Raw genomic sequence first — 17,000 nt, 5'->3', positions numbered from 1 at the left:
GAGAGACGCACGCCAGCCTGTTCTTCCTTCCCGCGGTTTTCGGCGGAGCTACGCAAGGTGTTCGGGGCGGTCTCCAAGGGCCCGGATCCCACCAGGGGACTGGTGGAACTGCGTCAGGGAGACCGGACAGTGGCGGATTATGCTCTTGAGTTTCGCACAAGAGCACGTCTGAGCGACTGGAACTCTGCAGCACAGTGCGAGGTGTTCTTGGCTGGATTAGCTGAATACATTAAGGACGAACTGATTTCCTTCGACTTATCTGCTGACCTGGATGTCTTAGTGGAACTGACTTCTCGAGTGGACAGATGCATCCAGGCAAGGCGACAAGAGCGACTTAAGTGGGAGACAGATCGCCGCCCCTCCACCTGGCTTCAACGCCCGCCAGCAGCTACCAGCACCTCAGGGTCGGAGCCAGGGGAGGTACTGTTGAGCCGAACCACAAGACTCTCTTCCCATCAAAGACCCCTGTGCCATGTTCAGCTTCTGCTCGCAGACGGATCCCATCCCCTGTCCATGCTCATGGACTCCGGCGCTGACGACAACTTCCTTGACGAGAACCTAGCTCGCCAGCTGGGTATCGAGCGGGTACTTCTGCCATGCCCTGTTCCTGCCAACGCCCTGGATGGCCACCTACTGGGGACAGTGACTCACCAGAGCATGCCAGTCCGGATGCTCCTGTCTGGTAACCACCATGAGACCATCCGGTTTCTTATCCTGCGGTCACCACAGCATCCATTAATTCTGGGGTATCCCTGGCTCCGCCGCCATAACCCCCACATTGACTGGGCCACAGGAGCCATCCTGGGATGGAGTTCATCCTGTCACCTGATTTGCCTGAAACAGGGTGCAGCACCTCGGCAGTCAGCCGGCCCCAGCTCGGTTTTGGACCTGTCGGGGGTGCCTACTGAATACCATGACTATCGGGAGGTATTCACTAAGGTCAAGGCCTCATCTCTGCCTCCACATCGACTCTACGACTGCGCCATTAACCTGCAACCGGGTACCACTCCACCCAGGGGTGGCCTGTATTCCTTATCTGCTCCTGAGAGGGAGGCCATGGAGGCTTACATTAATTCCTCTCTGGCTAATGGGATCATCCGTCCCTCCTCTTCTCCTGCAGGTGCGGGGTTCTTCTTCGTAGGAAAGAAGGACAAGTCACTGAGGCCTTGCATTGACTACAGGGGCCTCAACGACATTACCATTAAAAACCGCTACCCACTTCCACTCATCTCTTCTGCCTTCGAGTTGCTGCGAGGGGCTACCATATTCACCAAGCTAGACCTGCGTAACGCCTATCACCTGGTCCGGATCCGAGAGGGTGATGAGTGGAAGACAGCTTTCAACACCCCCACCGGACATTACGAATACCTGGTTATGCCCTTTGGTCTCACCAATGCCCCGGCCGTTTTCCAGGCCCTAGTGAATGATGTGCTAAGAGACATGTTGAATAAGCAGGTGTTTGTCTACCTAGACGACATTCTTATTTTCTCTAAGTCCCGAGAGGAGCACGTTCACCATGTTCAAGCAGTCCTCCAACGCCTCCTGAAGAATGCCCTGTTCGTTAAGGCAGAGAAGTGCGAATTCCACATCTCTTCAGTCTCCTTCCTGGGGTACATCGTGGGACAGGGGATCGTGGAGATGGATCCTGCCAAGGTGTTAGCTGTTACGTCCTGGCCCATTCCTGACTCACGTAAACAGCTGCAACGATTCCTGGGATTCGCGAACTTCTACAGGAGGTTTATCCGTGGCTATAGCACCGTAGTAGCCCCACTCACAGCCCTGACCTCATCCAAGGTGCAGTTCCAGTGGTCATCCTCGGCTGAGGAGGCCTTCCAGAACCTTAAGGCCCGGTTTACTTCTGCCCCCTTCCTCCAAGTTCCTGACCCAGAGAGACAGTTTGTTGTGGAGGTGGACGCCTCCGATGTGGGGGTGGGGGCCATCCAATCTCAGCGGGCTGCTAGTGACCTGAAGCTCCATCCCTGTGCCTTCTTCTCTAGGCGGCTCGCACCTGCTGAAAGAAACTACGATGTGGGTAACCGGGAGCTGCTTGCTGTGAAGCTGGCCCTCGAGGAGTGGCGCCACTGGCTGGAGGGGACCAGTCTGCCCTTTTTGTGTTGGACTGACCACAAGAACCTGGAGTACATTCAGTCCGCCAAGAGACTGAACTCTCGGCAAGCCAGATGGTCTCTGTTTTTCACCCGATTCAACTTTTCTCTCTGTTACAGGCCCGGTACCCGCAACGTCAAGCCTGACGCCCTGTCCCGCCAGTTTGGGGACAAGGGGGATTCCAGGTGCTTGTTTTCCGAGCATCCGGCGTCTTGGTCCCAGCAACTCTTGTGGGTGGAGTATGCCCACAACTCCCTGACCAGCTCTGCCACTGGGATGTCCCCGTTCCAGTGTGCCTACGGGTTCCAGCCTCCACCATTTCCTGCCCTGGAGAAGGAGGTTTCCTGCCCCTCGGTCCAGGCTTTTGTCCGCCGCTGCCACCATACCTGGGTTGAGGCCAGAGCTGCGCTTCTTCGCTCGGTCAACCGTTATTCCGCGGCAGCCAACCGGCGCCGCTGTGAAGCCCCCAGTTACCAGGCTGGCCAGAGGGTATGGCTTTCGACCCGAGACCTTCCCTTGCGGGTAGAATGTAAGAAGTTGGGACCCAGGTTCATTGGACCGTTCGAGATCCTGAAGGTCATCAATCCTGCAGTGGTGAGGCTCAAACTGCCCCGGGCCTTGCGGGTCCATCCATCGTTCCACGTCTCCAGGGTGAAGCCGGATCGCGAGTCCCCACTGGTTCCTGCTGTCCAGCGTCCTCCACCACCACGGTTCATCGATGGAGGTTTGACTTGCACTGTTCGCCGCCTACTTCGCCGGCGTGGGAGAGGGCTACAATACCTGGTTGACTGGGAGGGTTATGGTCCAGAGGAGAGATCCTGGGTTCCGGCGTGACACATTCTGGATCCCCCTCTAATCAGGGAGTTTCACCGCAGCCCGCCAAGGGTCCTGTGGCCACAGTGGCTACACAGTTGTAGCAGGTCTACTGCCACTACCCGTGGGTTTCCCCCACCAGCACCAAGGATCTGCCAGGCAGCAAGAGGTTTTGTTCACGGACATATTTATTTGCACACACAATGACACCGAGCAGACCGCAGAACACGCGCCTCTGCTCACCTCCCCCTCCACTCTCAAGTGGGAGCTTTTATAAGGGCGGCCTCGGCTGCTGACTGATTGCCAATCACCAGCAGCCGAGGCCAAATCAGACACAGCTGCCACAACAGTCAAACCCTGTTCCCTCTCGGTCATCGACGGAGTCAGATGTTGAAGAGGATGAGGAGGAGTCGTCTTCCGATCACGACAACTCACCCGTCGGGGAGGAGAGGATGGGGAGGTCGGATGAGTATTAACCCCGGGACTGTTCCTGTCGTGCCGCAAATTCCCTCCTCTGGGCCCCGCCACGCACCCTAGGAGGCCGAAGAGTTTTCTTGTTTTGGGTCGTCTGGGATCCGACCCTTAAAGGGGGGGTTCTGTCACAGTTTCAGCTCCACACCCTCCTCACTCCCCGTCGTCAGTCTAACTCTCTTCACCTGTTCACACACCTGTTGTCACAGTTCAGCTCCTCACTCTGTGGTTCAGTCACTCCCACCTCGTCAGTCTGACTTCCTTCACCTGTTCACACACCTGTCTATGATCACTAATCAAATCCCTATATAGTCTCCTGTCTCACATACACCTTGCCAGATTGTTCTTCCTTTTCTATGCCAGACTCTCCAGCACTTGTTTCTAGACGGATTTCCTGTTGCCGACCCTGCCGGTCCCTGGTTAACCTGCTAGTCCGACTCCCCGTGAACCTACCAGCCCTTCGTCCTGTTGATACTCTGTCCTGTCGCCGACCCTGCCTGTCCATGGTTAACCCGCTAGTCCAACTCCCCGAGAACCTACCAGCCCTTCGTCCTATTGATACTCTGCCTGCCGTTTCCAGAGTGTGGAATATAAGTTCGAAGGATCCCTGGAGTCGAGGGTGCATTTGGGTCTACACACGAGTCGTTACATTAATGGGATTTAATATGAATATTATCTGTTGTACTTTATTGAATAAACTCACGTGCAGCCTCTTCTCGGCTTTGCATTCACACCTTTTTACTGATGAGCCGATTGTTTGATTAATCCAGAAATCTGTCAATTAATCTCAATATATATATGCATTTTCTTTAGTTAATTGATTAATTGATGTATGTTCTATAGCAGAGGGGTTTACTCTCCCTTGTAGCCACTTTCCTCAAACATGTTTTTTTTTCTTTTTCCCCCCCATAAAAAAAAAAAACAGGTGGCATGCGTCACAGGGATATAAATACAATGTGTTTCACACATCCCTAAAATAGTTTATCCCCCATAACAACTACAGACATAGTGAGACAGCATTGATTTAACGTTAGCCGGTTTAATGTTGTAAATATAACAATTTCCATTCAGTTGATTTTTTTTCTCCACATAAATAAAAACATAATTCAATGTTGAATGAACATCTGCAGCAATCAACTAATGAGGCAACCAGAGAGCATCAGAATCAACCGAGAGCTCGATGAACGTTCAATAGGTGATTAAAGACCAACTGAGCGGTGACGTCATCCTACGACAACCAATCCAGAAGCGTCTGGGCTGTCCGATCAGCGCGGCACTGTGCGCACGGTTTGCGCCACAAATAGTTCCTCAGGAACTTTAAGTGGCGGAGACTTACCGAGGCAGAGTCACACAGGATCGGATTTTCTGTTCAGAATGTTCTAGTTCTGATATTTAGGGTGATCCATTCAATTTTACGCACTAAAACTACAATATTTTTTTGTGAGTGAGTGTTACGGGTTTAGTGTGTGGCTTTTCCCTTTTGATTTTCCTTTACGGTTAAAGCCGCCGGTATGTTTACCCTCTTGTGCGCGTTGCTCTGCGTCAGTGCGCGCGCCAGCGGTCAAGTCGCGAGCCGCCGGGAGGACGATGGAAAGCGGTACATCTGCCGCGCCGTGCCCCTCAGCGGCGACTCGAGCTGCCCCGTGACTTTATTACCGGAGCTGAACGCCGGGAGCCAGGAAGAGGAGCTCAGGAACACCGTCATGCAGCTTCGGGAGACAATTCTACAGCAGAAAGAAACCATTTCCAAACAGATCGGCACCATCAATGAGCTCACCACCAAGCTGTCCCTCTGCGCCTCGGCCACCGACGACAGGAAGTACGACAAGGGGGGTTCCTGGGGCAAAGAAAAGCAAAACACCATGGGGGATGTTCCCAGAGATCCAAATGACACGATAGACAGTCTTGGAAAAACCATGCAAGGGCTGAAGGACCGGCTGGAGAATTTGGAGGTAAGTCGGAACCAATTACGCAAGGCACTCTGTACCAAAGCCCATGCGTAAAGGAGCAGTTTGACTCTTGGAGCGCGCGGATTTATTGGATTACCACGCTGTGTGGATCATTACAGTTAACGGGTTTCTGTGAGAAATAGATAGTCTAATTGGGCTACTTTGAACTTAAAATTGTGCGTGGCTTATTATATTATTACTCTTGCCAGACGTACTGCACATGCTTTAAAAAGAATGAACGCTGTTTACCTCACAGTCTTAAAATGGCAACGTGTGTGTGTGTGACTCCGACCTTTCACGCTAAACTAACGGTGGCAGTAAGGAGGCCTATTGAGAGGCACGTGCTGGGGATCATGTATTGCCACTTGTGAGTGTTCACATAAAAGTATAAATATATAAATATAAGCTCATCTAATAACAGGTTTGGAAAACTGACCCAAACTGTATGACGTCCTGAACCCGGTGAAGGTTGACACATATATAATATTCAGAAAATTCTGATTTATTTGGAAATTGAAGCGTTTATTAGACCTTCCGTCCAAAAATAATATTAAAATAAGAATTTGCTGTATTTACATATACATGACATATTTGATACATCCGGCATATTTATCAATGTATTGATCACAATTATGTTTATTTGAGAAACAAATGATGTCAATTGCTCTTGGAACATTTTTAGTTTCTTCCCAAACAGGAACCTTTTTACACCCTTTTTATTTCACATTGTGGTTTCTGTCCTTGTTCAGCAAAGATGGACTTTGTACCTTTTGCCATCTCAAAGTAAACAACAACAAAATGATTGTTTACTCTGAGTTTTTTTTTTTAAATCAGGCAATACAACAAAAGATTATGATAGCCAAATATGTTTTTATTATCTATAAATAACATACATTTCAACTCAATATATCATATATATGACATTTCTATCTTTAATTAGTTTAATTAAATGACCAAAACAGTGTTTTTGGCATAGTGATATGGCATAATTCAGATTTCTTTAAATACCTGCTGTATCATATTTGATACCTATGTTCTATAAAAAAAGGAACAATATATACATATACACGATTATATGCAGCACGTCTTTCAGGAAAGTGTTGCTCACGTTAGCGACGTGGCGTTATCTGAAACTCATGGAGCAAATATGCACAAATGGCGCTCCAGGGTTAAACTATATTTTCAGGCCTGATACAGACGAATGGACCGATGGAGCGGTGATGTAAGACATCACTTGTTTGGGGGGAGGGTTGTCTAACTATCCTTGATCACCCTGTGCACTTCCTGCTCACGTCGACCTGTCCGTTGACCTGTCCGTCCGTCCTCAGCAACAGCATCTGCGAGCCAACGTATCCGGCGCCTCATTCCCCAGCGAGCTGCGCGACCTGCTGCAGCGCCGCCTCCGCGAGCTGCAGAAGCAGCTGCTGAAGAAAGTCAGCAGCCTGGAGGAGGAGAAGAGCCTGCTGTCCAACGCCACGGCCGCCTACCGGCTGAAGATGGAGAGCACGCTCAGCGCCCTGGTGGACCGGATCAGTGAGCTGGAGAAAGGTGACGAAACACAAAAAACACGACTCTGCATAACTGCACCGATGAAACCACGGTGATGAGATGATGGGGGAGGTGAGGTGTTCAATATGGAGAGGATGGGTCGATGCGATCACAGGAGGAAACACAAGAGTGTATACAGAAGGCTCCCTATTGTACATCTAGGACACTAATGGAGAGGAGGCAGGGGAAGCACTCACGGGAACATGAGAGCTGAAAGGGTCGCATGAACCAGAGACAGAAATGGACATTTTTATATCTAAAAAAGGCCTTTGTTGAGGTTTTATGTCACAACACTCTGTGTATTAAACATAAAGGGAAGTGATGCTGTTTCCATACCAAGGGAGCAATTAACATGAGACGCTTCACAGGTCTACCTTCCTCACCTCTCTCTCTCTCCGTGTCTCCTTCCAGGAGGAGGGGACTTCAAGTCCCCGGAGCTCTTCAAGCTGTCCCTCCCCCAGCGCACCAACTACCTGTACGGCCGCATCACCAAGAGCCTGCCGGAGATGTACGCGTTCACGCTCTGCATGTGGATCAAGTCCAGCGCCAGTCCCGGCATCGGCACGCCGTTCTCCTACGGCGTGCCGGGGCAAGCCAACGAGATCGTGCTGATCGAATGGGGCAATAACCCGATTGAGCTGCTCATCAACGACAAGGCACGTAGTCTATCGTCTTCAAAAAAAGAAATGGACTAAACCCTCGTGGTTATAAACTAAACCGCAGCTACACGTTGTATTGTGGACCATCAGGTGGCCCAGTTGCCGTTGGAGGTGCGCGATGGAAGGTGGCACCACATCTGCATCTCCTGGACCACACGGGACGGCCAATGGGACGCCTACCAAGATGGAGGGAAGCTGGGAACCGGCGACAACCTGGCAGCATGGCACCTCATCAAACCCGGAGGGGTCATCATCCTCGGACAGGAGCAGGTGAGCCAGCGCCGTCGGGCCCCCAGGAGCCCGACACACGCCACGCAGCGGTAGACTTACTCGTCGCCGTGGCTCAAAGTCAAACACTGAAGAGCAATGTCAAGCAGTTCTGGTAACAGCGGTGCTATTTACGGAGCGCCTTTGTACACCTGAAGCAGCCGTAATAAGCCGGCGGCTGGTTATCGTGACGAAACACATAATATACCGTCACTGCCCACCGAGGCCGAGGTCTCCTTCTGGCTCACCTGATCCATCCGTCAGTTTGGTTAATGTGGAAATCTAATTAGTATATGAGGACATCTTCAAACTATAGGACTCAGAACTAAATGATGAAAAGGAAATTCAATTTAATGTTTTTTGTTGTTGTTTTTTTACATTTAAATGAAAGAATTCTTTTTAGCCCTCTTGGAAAAATAATGTTGGCTTCTTTTTCCACCACTTTGGTACTTTTTGGAACAAATATTAGATGGATTACCAATAATGTCTTAATTTTCTTTACGGATATTTGTGTTTCCCCAGAGGATGACCATATACTGTTTAGAAAAATGTAATTTAGCACAATAAAAGAGCTAAATTAGGAGGCATCAAAGTTGCTAGGATGATGTTATGAAGGGTAATTCACTCGAGAGAATACACACAGCATACTGCTGATGGTATTAACAGGGTGTACTGCAGTACGCAGTAGATCGGGGTTCACAGCAGCCCTTTGACACGTCGGCAGGGTAAACACAGGTGTAATTAATAATATTAATTATGAGTCACAGTCATAACAGTGACTCATAATGGCGGCCCTGGCCCACCTAAATGGAACAGGGCCATAATAACATTATTAATTACACCGCTGTGCACGTCAAAATCTCAAAAAATCAAATGAGATCAGATATTAACACACAATATGCACCATTATTAATGTTTCGGTTGACCCTGATCATTGGATAACTAGCCCAGCCGTAGTCCCGCTGACATGATAAATGCCTTTGATTACATTACAGTGGATGTTTTCTCCTCATTTACATGCTGCTGTTTTATGGCCCCGGCAGGACGTGGTGGGCGGGCGCTTCGACGCCGGGCAGGCCTTCGTGGGTGAGCTGAGTCAGGTGAACATTTGGGACCGCGTTCTGAAGCCGGTGGAGATCCAGGCCATGGCAAACTGCAGCGCCTACGTCCCCGGGAACGTGATCTCCTGGCTGGCAACCAACGTGGAGGTTTTTGGGAGGGGAGCGTTCAAGAGGCCCGTGGAGACGTGTCAGGAGCGACTGACGAATGCTTGAAACTCATCGACCTCCGTTTGCATCCATTCAGCTTCTTTTTATTATTATTTTATCATCATTTTTTGGACTTTACTTTACACGTTGGTGTGTAGCATCATTCTGCTCCGCCTCAGAGAGATATTTGCGTGATCCGTCCGAGAGGTCAAGTGGAGGGTTGACCCCGTCGGCGACTAGTGGTCATTTCACATTGAGTTGCAGTCGGTGAAATAAATGCATCAACATTTCGGAGAGAGGGAGAGAGGGAGAGAGGGAGAGAGAGAGGGAGAGAGAGAGGGAGAGGGAGAGAGAGAGAGAGAGAGAGAGAGAACCCAAACACCGACAACGTTGCAAAGAAACTTTACTCTTCTTATATCGAGGAATAACACAAAACAACAGGTCTACATCACGGGATGAGACAAACAGGGGTTAAATACACTGGGGAGGTGCAGGTGATTGGACACAGGTGGAAACAAACACAGGGACAGGAAGTGCAGGAAGTAAAAAAAAAAAAAACCAGGAAACAAAACACAAAATCCTCCAGATCCTCACAGAAGGTATACTTCAAATCCTGCAATGCACGGTGAAAGGTCACCTCGGGCGTCGGTGCTTAAGACAGACATCTTCATCCCCACCCACCCACACACACACACACACACACACACACACACACACCTCCCTCCCTCACTCAAGAGCTTTTGAAGTAATGAAAAGCCACTCTAGTCCGGCGCAGACGACTACAAATACACCAGACGCTTCGCCGGTGACACGTGAGTCGGTGTTGCGTGCAGCGAGGAAAGATTAAAGGTCTGGCTCCTGTTGTGTCTGCTGCTTAACTTTAGATACGCTTACAGAGCCGACATCAAACCACCTCCCATCCTGACACCTTCAGTCCTTTTTCAGGAGAATACACCTGGAAGAGTACAACGTGTGTGTGCTAGTGGTAGTTGGAGCATGTCTGCAATAGACTGGTAGAAACACTACAAGTGACCCCAGTGATGAGGCACGTGCACAGATGGACCCCTAGTGGGGCTCCAGCACCGGCCCCTTCAGCTGGAGACACATTTTTTCTTCATTAATAAGTATTGAAGAATAAAAATGACTGTCGTCAATTCCCCCCTAATGTGTTTTGATATCTGACGGGGCATTTATTTGAGTTCTTCTTAGAATTTCGCCCCGACATGCTCCGCGGCGCCCCTCCCTCCTCCTCCTCCTCGCGAGTTTATTATATGGCATTTTTTGCTCCAATCAATTTGTCAATACAAATAAATGGTAATTGTGAATAGAAAACATGTTATTTTATTTATCTCTCATGTCTTCTCCCAACACAATGTGTTTCAGGTGTTGCGTAGCAACCAATTGCTTGCTAACCCCCCCCCGACATGTCTGTGCACGTGCCTGCCGGTGATACTCATGAGTTCATCGCCGTGCTTTTCTTTCTTCGCCTTTTTCCCCAATTTCCAAAAGTTGTTTAAATGGTGAAATCGTGTTTGAAGTATATTCACAGCTTCAGCGTTGTGATATATCTTCAGTTCAATGAGTTGTATCATTGTTGTGACATATTGTCTTTAAAGCATTCGACAGAAAAAAATGTAACATATTAGATGAAAACTCTGAATGTAATCTGAATGTGAAAGTGTACTTGTAACTGTTTTGAGCACATGGTTAAGGCGTTGTCCATGTTGTCTTGTGGCCTTTAATGGAGACCTAAGTGCCATTAAATGTGTTGCGTGTTGAACATTATTTGCTTTGCCAATCACAAAAATGTGGAAAATAAAATTCCTGCTGCAAATTGAATTGATGAATGTCGGTTTTGTTTTATCCTTCAGCCACCAGGGCACTTCCTGTTATCTATTTGTACGTTTAAAAGGACGTTGCCTCTTGGTCAAGCTGCAGCGGTGTGAGCTGATCACACTGAGCAGGATGTGAGGCTCAGAGGATGAAGAGCACAGCAGGTGTTCTGGGTGGCATTTGCAATACTTAAGAGATGAGAAAGGCGGAAAGGTCAGAGATGGGGTCACATACACACTTCCTCAGACAATGCAGCACACACACACCGCTTTGAAAATGCCAGAATGGAAATGGGAAAAAAGAGCTTTTGTGTATACTGTGCACCCTCATCCTGGAAGATGTTGAGGAATAATTTAAAACTCAAGAACTGATACCTCTTACCGCTTTTAAATGATAAATGGTTGGTCAGTGGTTGGATTATCTGAATCCTGTCAAAAAACATTTTAAATGATTGAAAAATAGAAACAAAGAGGCCTTATTAAGTAAATGACCTTGTACCATACACACACACACACACAAAACTACCATTACAACCAGTGGAAAAGGTTAGACAAAAACAATTAATTTGCCAACAATAGAATTAATTAAATGGATGTCAAGACAACCATACGTGTACTCTATTAGCACCACTAAAAGCTGCACTCATCAATATGTCTATATTTTATTAACCATGCTCCGCTGCATGTGTAATGAAGAGGCTCCTCGTCCTCATTCTTCACATTAGTTTACGACTTTAAGCGTCAAATATTCTGCTTAATTTTGGCTATTTTTGTTGTTTTAATCTGGGTAAAACATTTCTATTGAGAAAGCACTTAAATATGATTCCAGCACATCTATTTTAATATCAACAACTACCCGATAGATGATGACGCAGCATATATTAATTATATCCAGCTTCATGAGATGTTCTCCTTCTGCTGACCTTGAAACCACAGCGGCGTTTCAGCTCAAGGTCGATTCCTCTGGTGGAACTCAGGTATTATTCTCAGCGCCGGCTGCTTCCCACAGCGTGACTGACAGCCACCGTTCATCAGGGGACTTACAATTAATAATGTTGTGACCACTCAGAGGACGAGCCGCCATTAAACACCAGCAGGGGAGGAGGTCAGCGCAGCTGGAAGGATTCAAGGATTTTATTCCACTCTTTCTCTTGCTGAAGTTTTCTTCTTCAATAATTAGCAGGTTTTATAAGTTATGTTTCACTAAGTAGCTCGTAACACATATGTAACATATGAAAATGTGTTGTGGTAAAGGGTTAACCACATTATACCCTTTGGATATTTTCCAGATTTTTTCTATATTGAATATTTTAGTTATTTAATAATTTTCCCAGCGGGAAAAAAAAAGGAAACATGTCTCCGGAAAAAGCAAAGCGTCAATACATCAATATGAGGAAGAACATCATTATATATTCACAGCATGAATCACCAAGCAGTCATTGGTTAAACATGACCTGAAATGAGCAATTCATTTATTATAAGTTAATTTGAATGTCAGTCAAAGGTCTGTGGCTCATTAATTGATCATTTATTGATCACCCTTTATAATACAGAACATTAGTGACTCACACAGCTTATAAACCATAGTATTAAACACATACTGCTTATGCAAATGTATTTAATAAAATGTGGCGTGCACAAGTCATTCACAGATGTATCTAAATACATATATAGCATAATGAGAGTTGTTCCGTGTTCTTCTGTCTCCATCGGCTGAGGGCTGGTTAGCAGCTGTATTGTGTCCCTCGCTGCAGGAGGAGCGGCTCCTTCTCTCCCCTCTCCCCATTGAAGTTAAACACAATTGCACCTTGACCTTCATACGTTATTCAGGAATACGGCGTTGCTGGAAGTAGAAAACTGAACAACAACAAAACAAAGTCAAAAATGGCAAAAGAAAAGTTCAATTAATCAAACTTATATTTCAGACTCAGGGTCCAGATAGTACAAAACATTAAATAGAATAAAATACATACAAAGTAAAATCCCTAGAGCTGTATACGAATGCTTTATAAATAGACAGCTGTACATAATATCTCTACAGCTTGGACGTTATGTCTGCATGATGATTTCAGATCAATTTATACATAATATTTCTTAAAACAACAGCTTGTGAAGTATTAACTCCTGCAGCCACAAACATTTCACTGGCACTACTCCACCTCGGCCTCTTCAGTAATATTCTCATGGCATCATTATGAGCTGCTTGAAGTCTCTGTACATGAACTCATGCGTGTTTGTTATAATGTATTAGATTAAGACATTTCTTGGAGTTTCTGTGCCACACATACATATTAGTGAGCGCACACCGCCCCCTTGTGGTCATAGACATCACTGAGGGTTTGGACTCCAATCATCAGAGTTAAATAATTATTATATATATATATATATACATATTTAAAATATATATATATATATATATATAAAATAGTTATATATATATATAAAATAGTTATATATATAAATAAATATGTATTTGCATTTATTGAACCCCATTAGTAATATAAAAGTGAGATATATAGTTTGGGATATGAGACACACACACACACCCTCCACACACACACAAACACCCCCCCCCCCACACACACACACACACACACACACACACACACACACACACACACACAGGGTTGTTTACTGCTCAACATGATGCAGCGTTGCTTGTCTGACACCCGGCTAGGGGCATAATCTGTTTTTTCTTCTTTTTTTCTCTCCTCTCTCCCCTCATGTTATGCTGTAATCTTCCATTATCTGCCTGAAATTTCCCGCTTGCGGGATCAATAAAGTATCCATCTATCTATCTATCCATCTAACAACGACTTCTATTGAAGTATAAAAAGAAAACTCTCCACCGCGTTAGTCGTCTTTAGGAAGCTGCGTTCTGTACCCGAGGTCTGTGGCGGCGACGAGGCTGGCAGGCGACCACCCCGATGAAGGAGAAGGTGGCGACGAGGATGGCGGCACACTACAGGATGAAGATCAAGTGGGTCTTATCTGCAGTTCAGACAAAAACACACATGTTGCTTGTAAGCGTGACCTTCAGTGACCTTTGAGAATCACTGTCACAGGGAAACAACACTTACACAATGTTTCAAGTCCATCCCGATACGTGTTTATTTTAAGAGCAGAATGTTTATAAAACATACAAGATAAAAAGAGCATGTAAAGTGTCATGTAAGCATATTGAAGTATTCATGTTAAAGTCTCATCACAACATCTAATCACACAATCTAATCAGCTCATGACACAACACAGCGTCCCTTTTTTAAAAGATTAAATCATGAATTATTTAGCACCTTTTAGAAATTAATTATGATTAATTCAAACTGCAACAACGCCGTGAGATCAGAGCGCGAAGAGGGTCGTGCAAGTTATGACCTTCAGGTTGGTCATGGATTCATATTCAAAGGTCAAAGTGTAACCAAATTAATACATTTATATAATAAATAATAATACTAATACTTAAAGATTTTGAAAAAATGCTCTTGGTTTATTTAAAGATAATAAAAATCACCTGCTCACTTGAAAAAGGACACAGATGCATGAGTAACTCCAATAAATGAAATAAATACACACATACAGATATTTGTACTGTAGGACATTATCAATTGAATTAAATCAAATTGCCAGATGAATTTGTATTTTTACAAATATACCGATTTATATCCACTTCTCTCTGTTTTTGCAAGGTCCTCTGGGTCATCCACTCAGACTCAGTAAAATAGGCGTGGTGACAATGAAGTTTCAATCGAGTCAAGTGGATGAATGAGAAGAAAAAAAACATTATATCTACATTAAAGTGGAGGCCTTGTTGTGTAACTTCATGAAAACGCACTTTAGGCATTAACTAATAGATTGTGGAATTGTGTAAATTCAGAAAGCAAGTATCTGCATTTTAGTTCCCTCTGTTTTATCTGTGTGTGTGTGTGTGTGTGTGTGTCCACTCGCCGTTCCTCCTGACGTAGAGGCTGAAGGAGGTCTGCAGCTTGCTGACGTCATTGCGGACGCTGATGTCGAGGCAGTGGACGCCGGCGAAGGTGGTGAAGGTGAAGTTGTGGTTCAACCTGAGGGTGTTTTCATACAGCACGGTCAGCGAGCAGCTCCCCGCGGGGTCCGGCGCGCAGTCGGGCAGAAAGCGCCAGCACACCCATATGGGAGGACTAGACACACACACACACACACACACACACAGAGGAGAGAGGTTTCGTGGTATTTTACCTGCATTGGTCAAGCATATCAAAATAAAATAGAAATGGTACAAGGGTAAACCGACACGGTGTTATGATATTTTTCATTGTAACTGGCATTCATGATATTGCATTAAAGATGTAAAATGCCAAAGGATGGCGGATAGTGTGTCTTTTAATTGCAATAAACATGAAATAAAGAAAATAATAAAAAAATGCAGCCTACCTTCCATCAACTTGAAAAGCCAAACCCGTGTTCTGAGACAGCTTGTAGTCCGAGGGCCCCTTCAGTTCGATGTTTTTAATGGCATCTACAAAATAATTTCAGTTATTAGTCTTTTTGTCAATTATTTTTGGCTCAACATCACTCGACAAAAAAGTGCATGAAACCATTTTACAATTGAAATGTATTCTTTTTCTAAGATTACACTCCAAAATATCGAAGTTACTCCGCCTCCATCTTCCTCGCTTTATTGAGATTTGCTGAAACAACAGTTTCATTAAAAATAAATTTCAGTAATTTTTGTCAATTTCTAGGATTATTTTTGGCTCAACATTACTTCACAAAAATACAGCATGTGAATGAAACCATTTAACAATTCAAATGTATTCTTTTTCTAAGATTACACCCGAAAATATTGAAGATACTCCGCCTCCATCTTCCTTGCGTTATTAGTCATTTTTGTCAGTTATTTTCGTCTCAACATCACTTGACAAAAATACAGCATGTGTATGAAACCATTTAAAAATTAAAATCTATTATTTTTCTCAGATTACACTCCAATATATTAAATCTACCCGCCTACAACCTCACCATCTGATCGTTAAACATGAACTACAACATAAAAAACTACAAACCGAGGACTTGGACATCCGTGGAGTACACGTCAGTGATTGGAAGTGAATATTTGGTGACCTTCACTCCGACCTTCAGCCGCAGGGAGTAGTTCCCTGACTCTGTGTAGTGATAGCGGACCACCGGCTCGGTCCCGTGGATTACCTCTCTGCATCAACAGAAGAAGTAAAAGAAAAGCATCCCACCTTTAAAAAAAAAATATGGTCAAATCTTGAAACGCCCTCGTACCCGTTGCCTAAGTCCCAGGTGTAGGTGAACTTTGCCGTGCTGAAATTCTTTTGCGGGTCAAAGAGTTCAAACGTGGTCTCAGTGGGAACGTCTGAAGCCAGTTCTCCTGTGGCCCTCACGCGGGTGGCATTTCCCTCCATCTGGTAGAAAACCAACTTCCCAGCAATGTTTTCTGTAAACAGACAAAATGAAGAAAGAAATAACAAAGTTATAGTTATAGAAGACACACCGCTTGGAAGAAATGAGACTTGCGAGACGGCCATACCCAAATCGGTCAAAGGTCGTGAGGTCTGTGTCACGCTCAGGCCCACCAGAGGAAGGAGCAGCAAGATGCCTGCAACGTTTCCCCTGTTCACACACTTTAAAAAGAGATCAAAGAGATCTTAAATGTCCTAAATATAAGGAAGGTTAGATGTTACCTGTCCATAGCTGCTGGTCCGAGGGGGGAATGTGTCTCCTCCTGACTGCCCGTGAGATTCAGAGCACGCCGTGAAGCTCTACAGGCTTGAAATTGTCACCATGCGTTTCAATCACGTGGCTGACGGAGCAACAATCCTCCTGTCTGTGACGGAGGCTCCGGCCAGGGAACATTTTATGTGAAGATGAGGGGCGTCTTTCTGAGATGTGGCCCCTGTAAAATAAATAATAACACCTGTATAGTTAATAAGGACAGTGGAGGTGCGTTGATATCCACATGGTGGTGCTGACAACTAAAGGTTCAAGCAAAAAAGAGACTCATGGGGACTATTCTTAAATTAGTCTGTATCATAGAAATACATTAACATTTGGTGTCGGCTTGTATTCAGATTTCATTTGGAAAAGTTGGCATGATTACCCTTTTTTCTCTCTTATATATAACAAAAATAAAATAATTGTATG

At 45.7% G+C, this 17,000-nt stretch overlaps 2 protein-coding genes across 2 annotated transcripts; one reads left to right on the top strand and one right to left on the bottom strand.

The window, feature by feature from the left end:
- Positions 1-4,734: 4,734 nt before the first annotated feature.
- Positions 4,735-10,860, top strand: nptx2b (neuronal pentraxin IIb). Its single transcript, XM_056429947.1, has 5 exons — positions 4,735-5,342; positions 6,668-6,887; positions 7,299-7,543; positions 7,637-7,816; positions 8,857-10,860. Exons 1-5 carry the CDS (start codon positions 4,902-4,904, stop codon positions 9,085-9,087), a joined length of 1,317 nt encoding a protein of 438 aa, XP_056285922.1. The 5' UTR covers positions 4,735-4,901; the 3' UTR covers positions 9,088-10,860.
- A 2,856-nt stretch (positions 10,861-13,716) lies between these two features.
- On the bottom strand, positions 13,717-16,384 carry tmem130 (transmembrane protein 130). The gene is given in 6 exon segments (XM_056430447.1): positions 13,717-13,844; positions 14,799-15,010; positions 15,264-15,348; positions 15,896-16,041; positions 16,122-16,293; positions 16,351-16,384. Coding segments are annotated over 6 exon segments (777 nt in total).
- Between the last annotated feature and the right edge of the window lie 616 nt (positions 16,385-17,000).

The sequence above is a fragment of the Pseudoliparis swirei genome, chromosome 13, assembly GCF_029220125.1.
Source record: "Pseudoliparis swirei isolate HS2019 ecotype Mariana Trench chromosome 13, NWPU_hadal_v1, whole genome shotgun sequence".
In the NCBI taxonomy this organism is placed as follows: Eukaryota; Metazoa; Chordata; class Actinopteri; order Perciformes; family Liparidae; genus Pseudoliparis; species Pseudoliparis swirei.
This window is presented reverse-complemented; position numbering and strand designations above follow the sequence as displayed.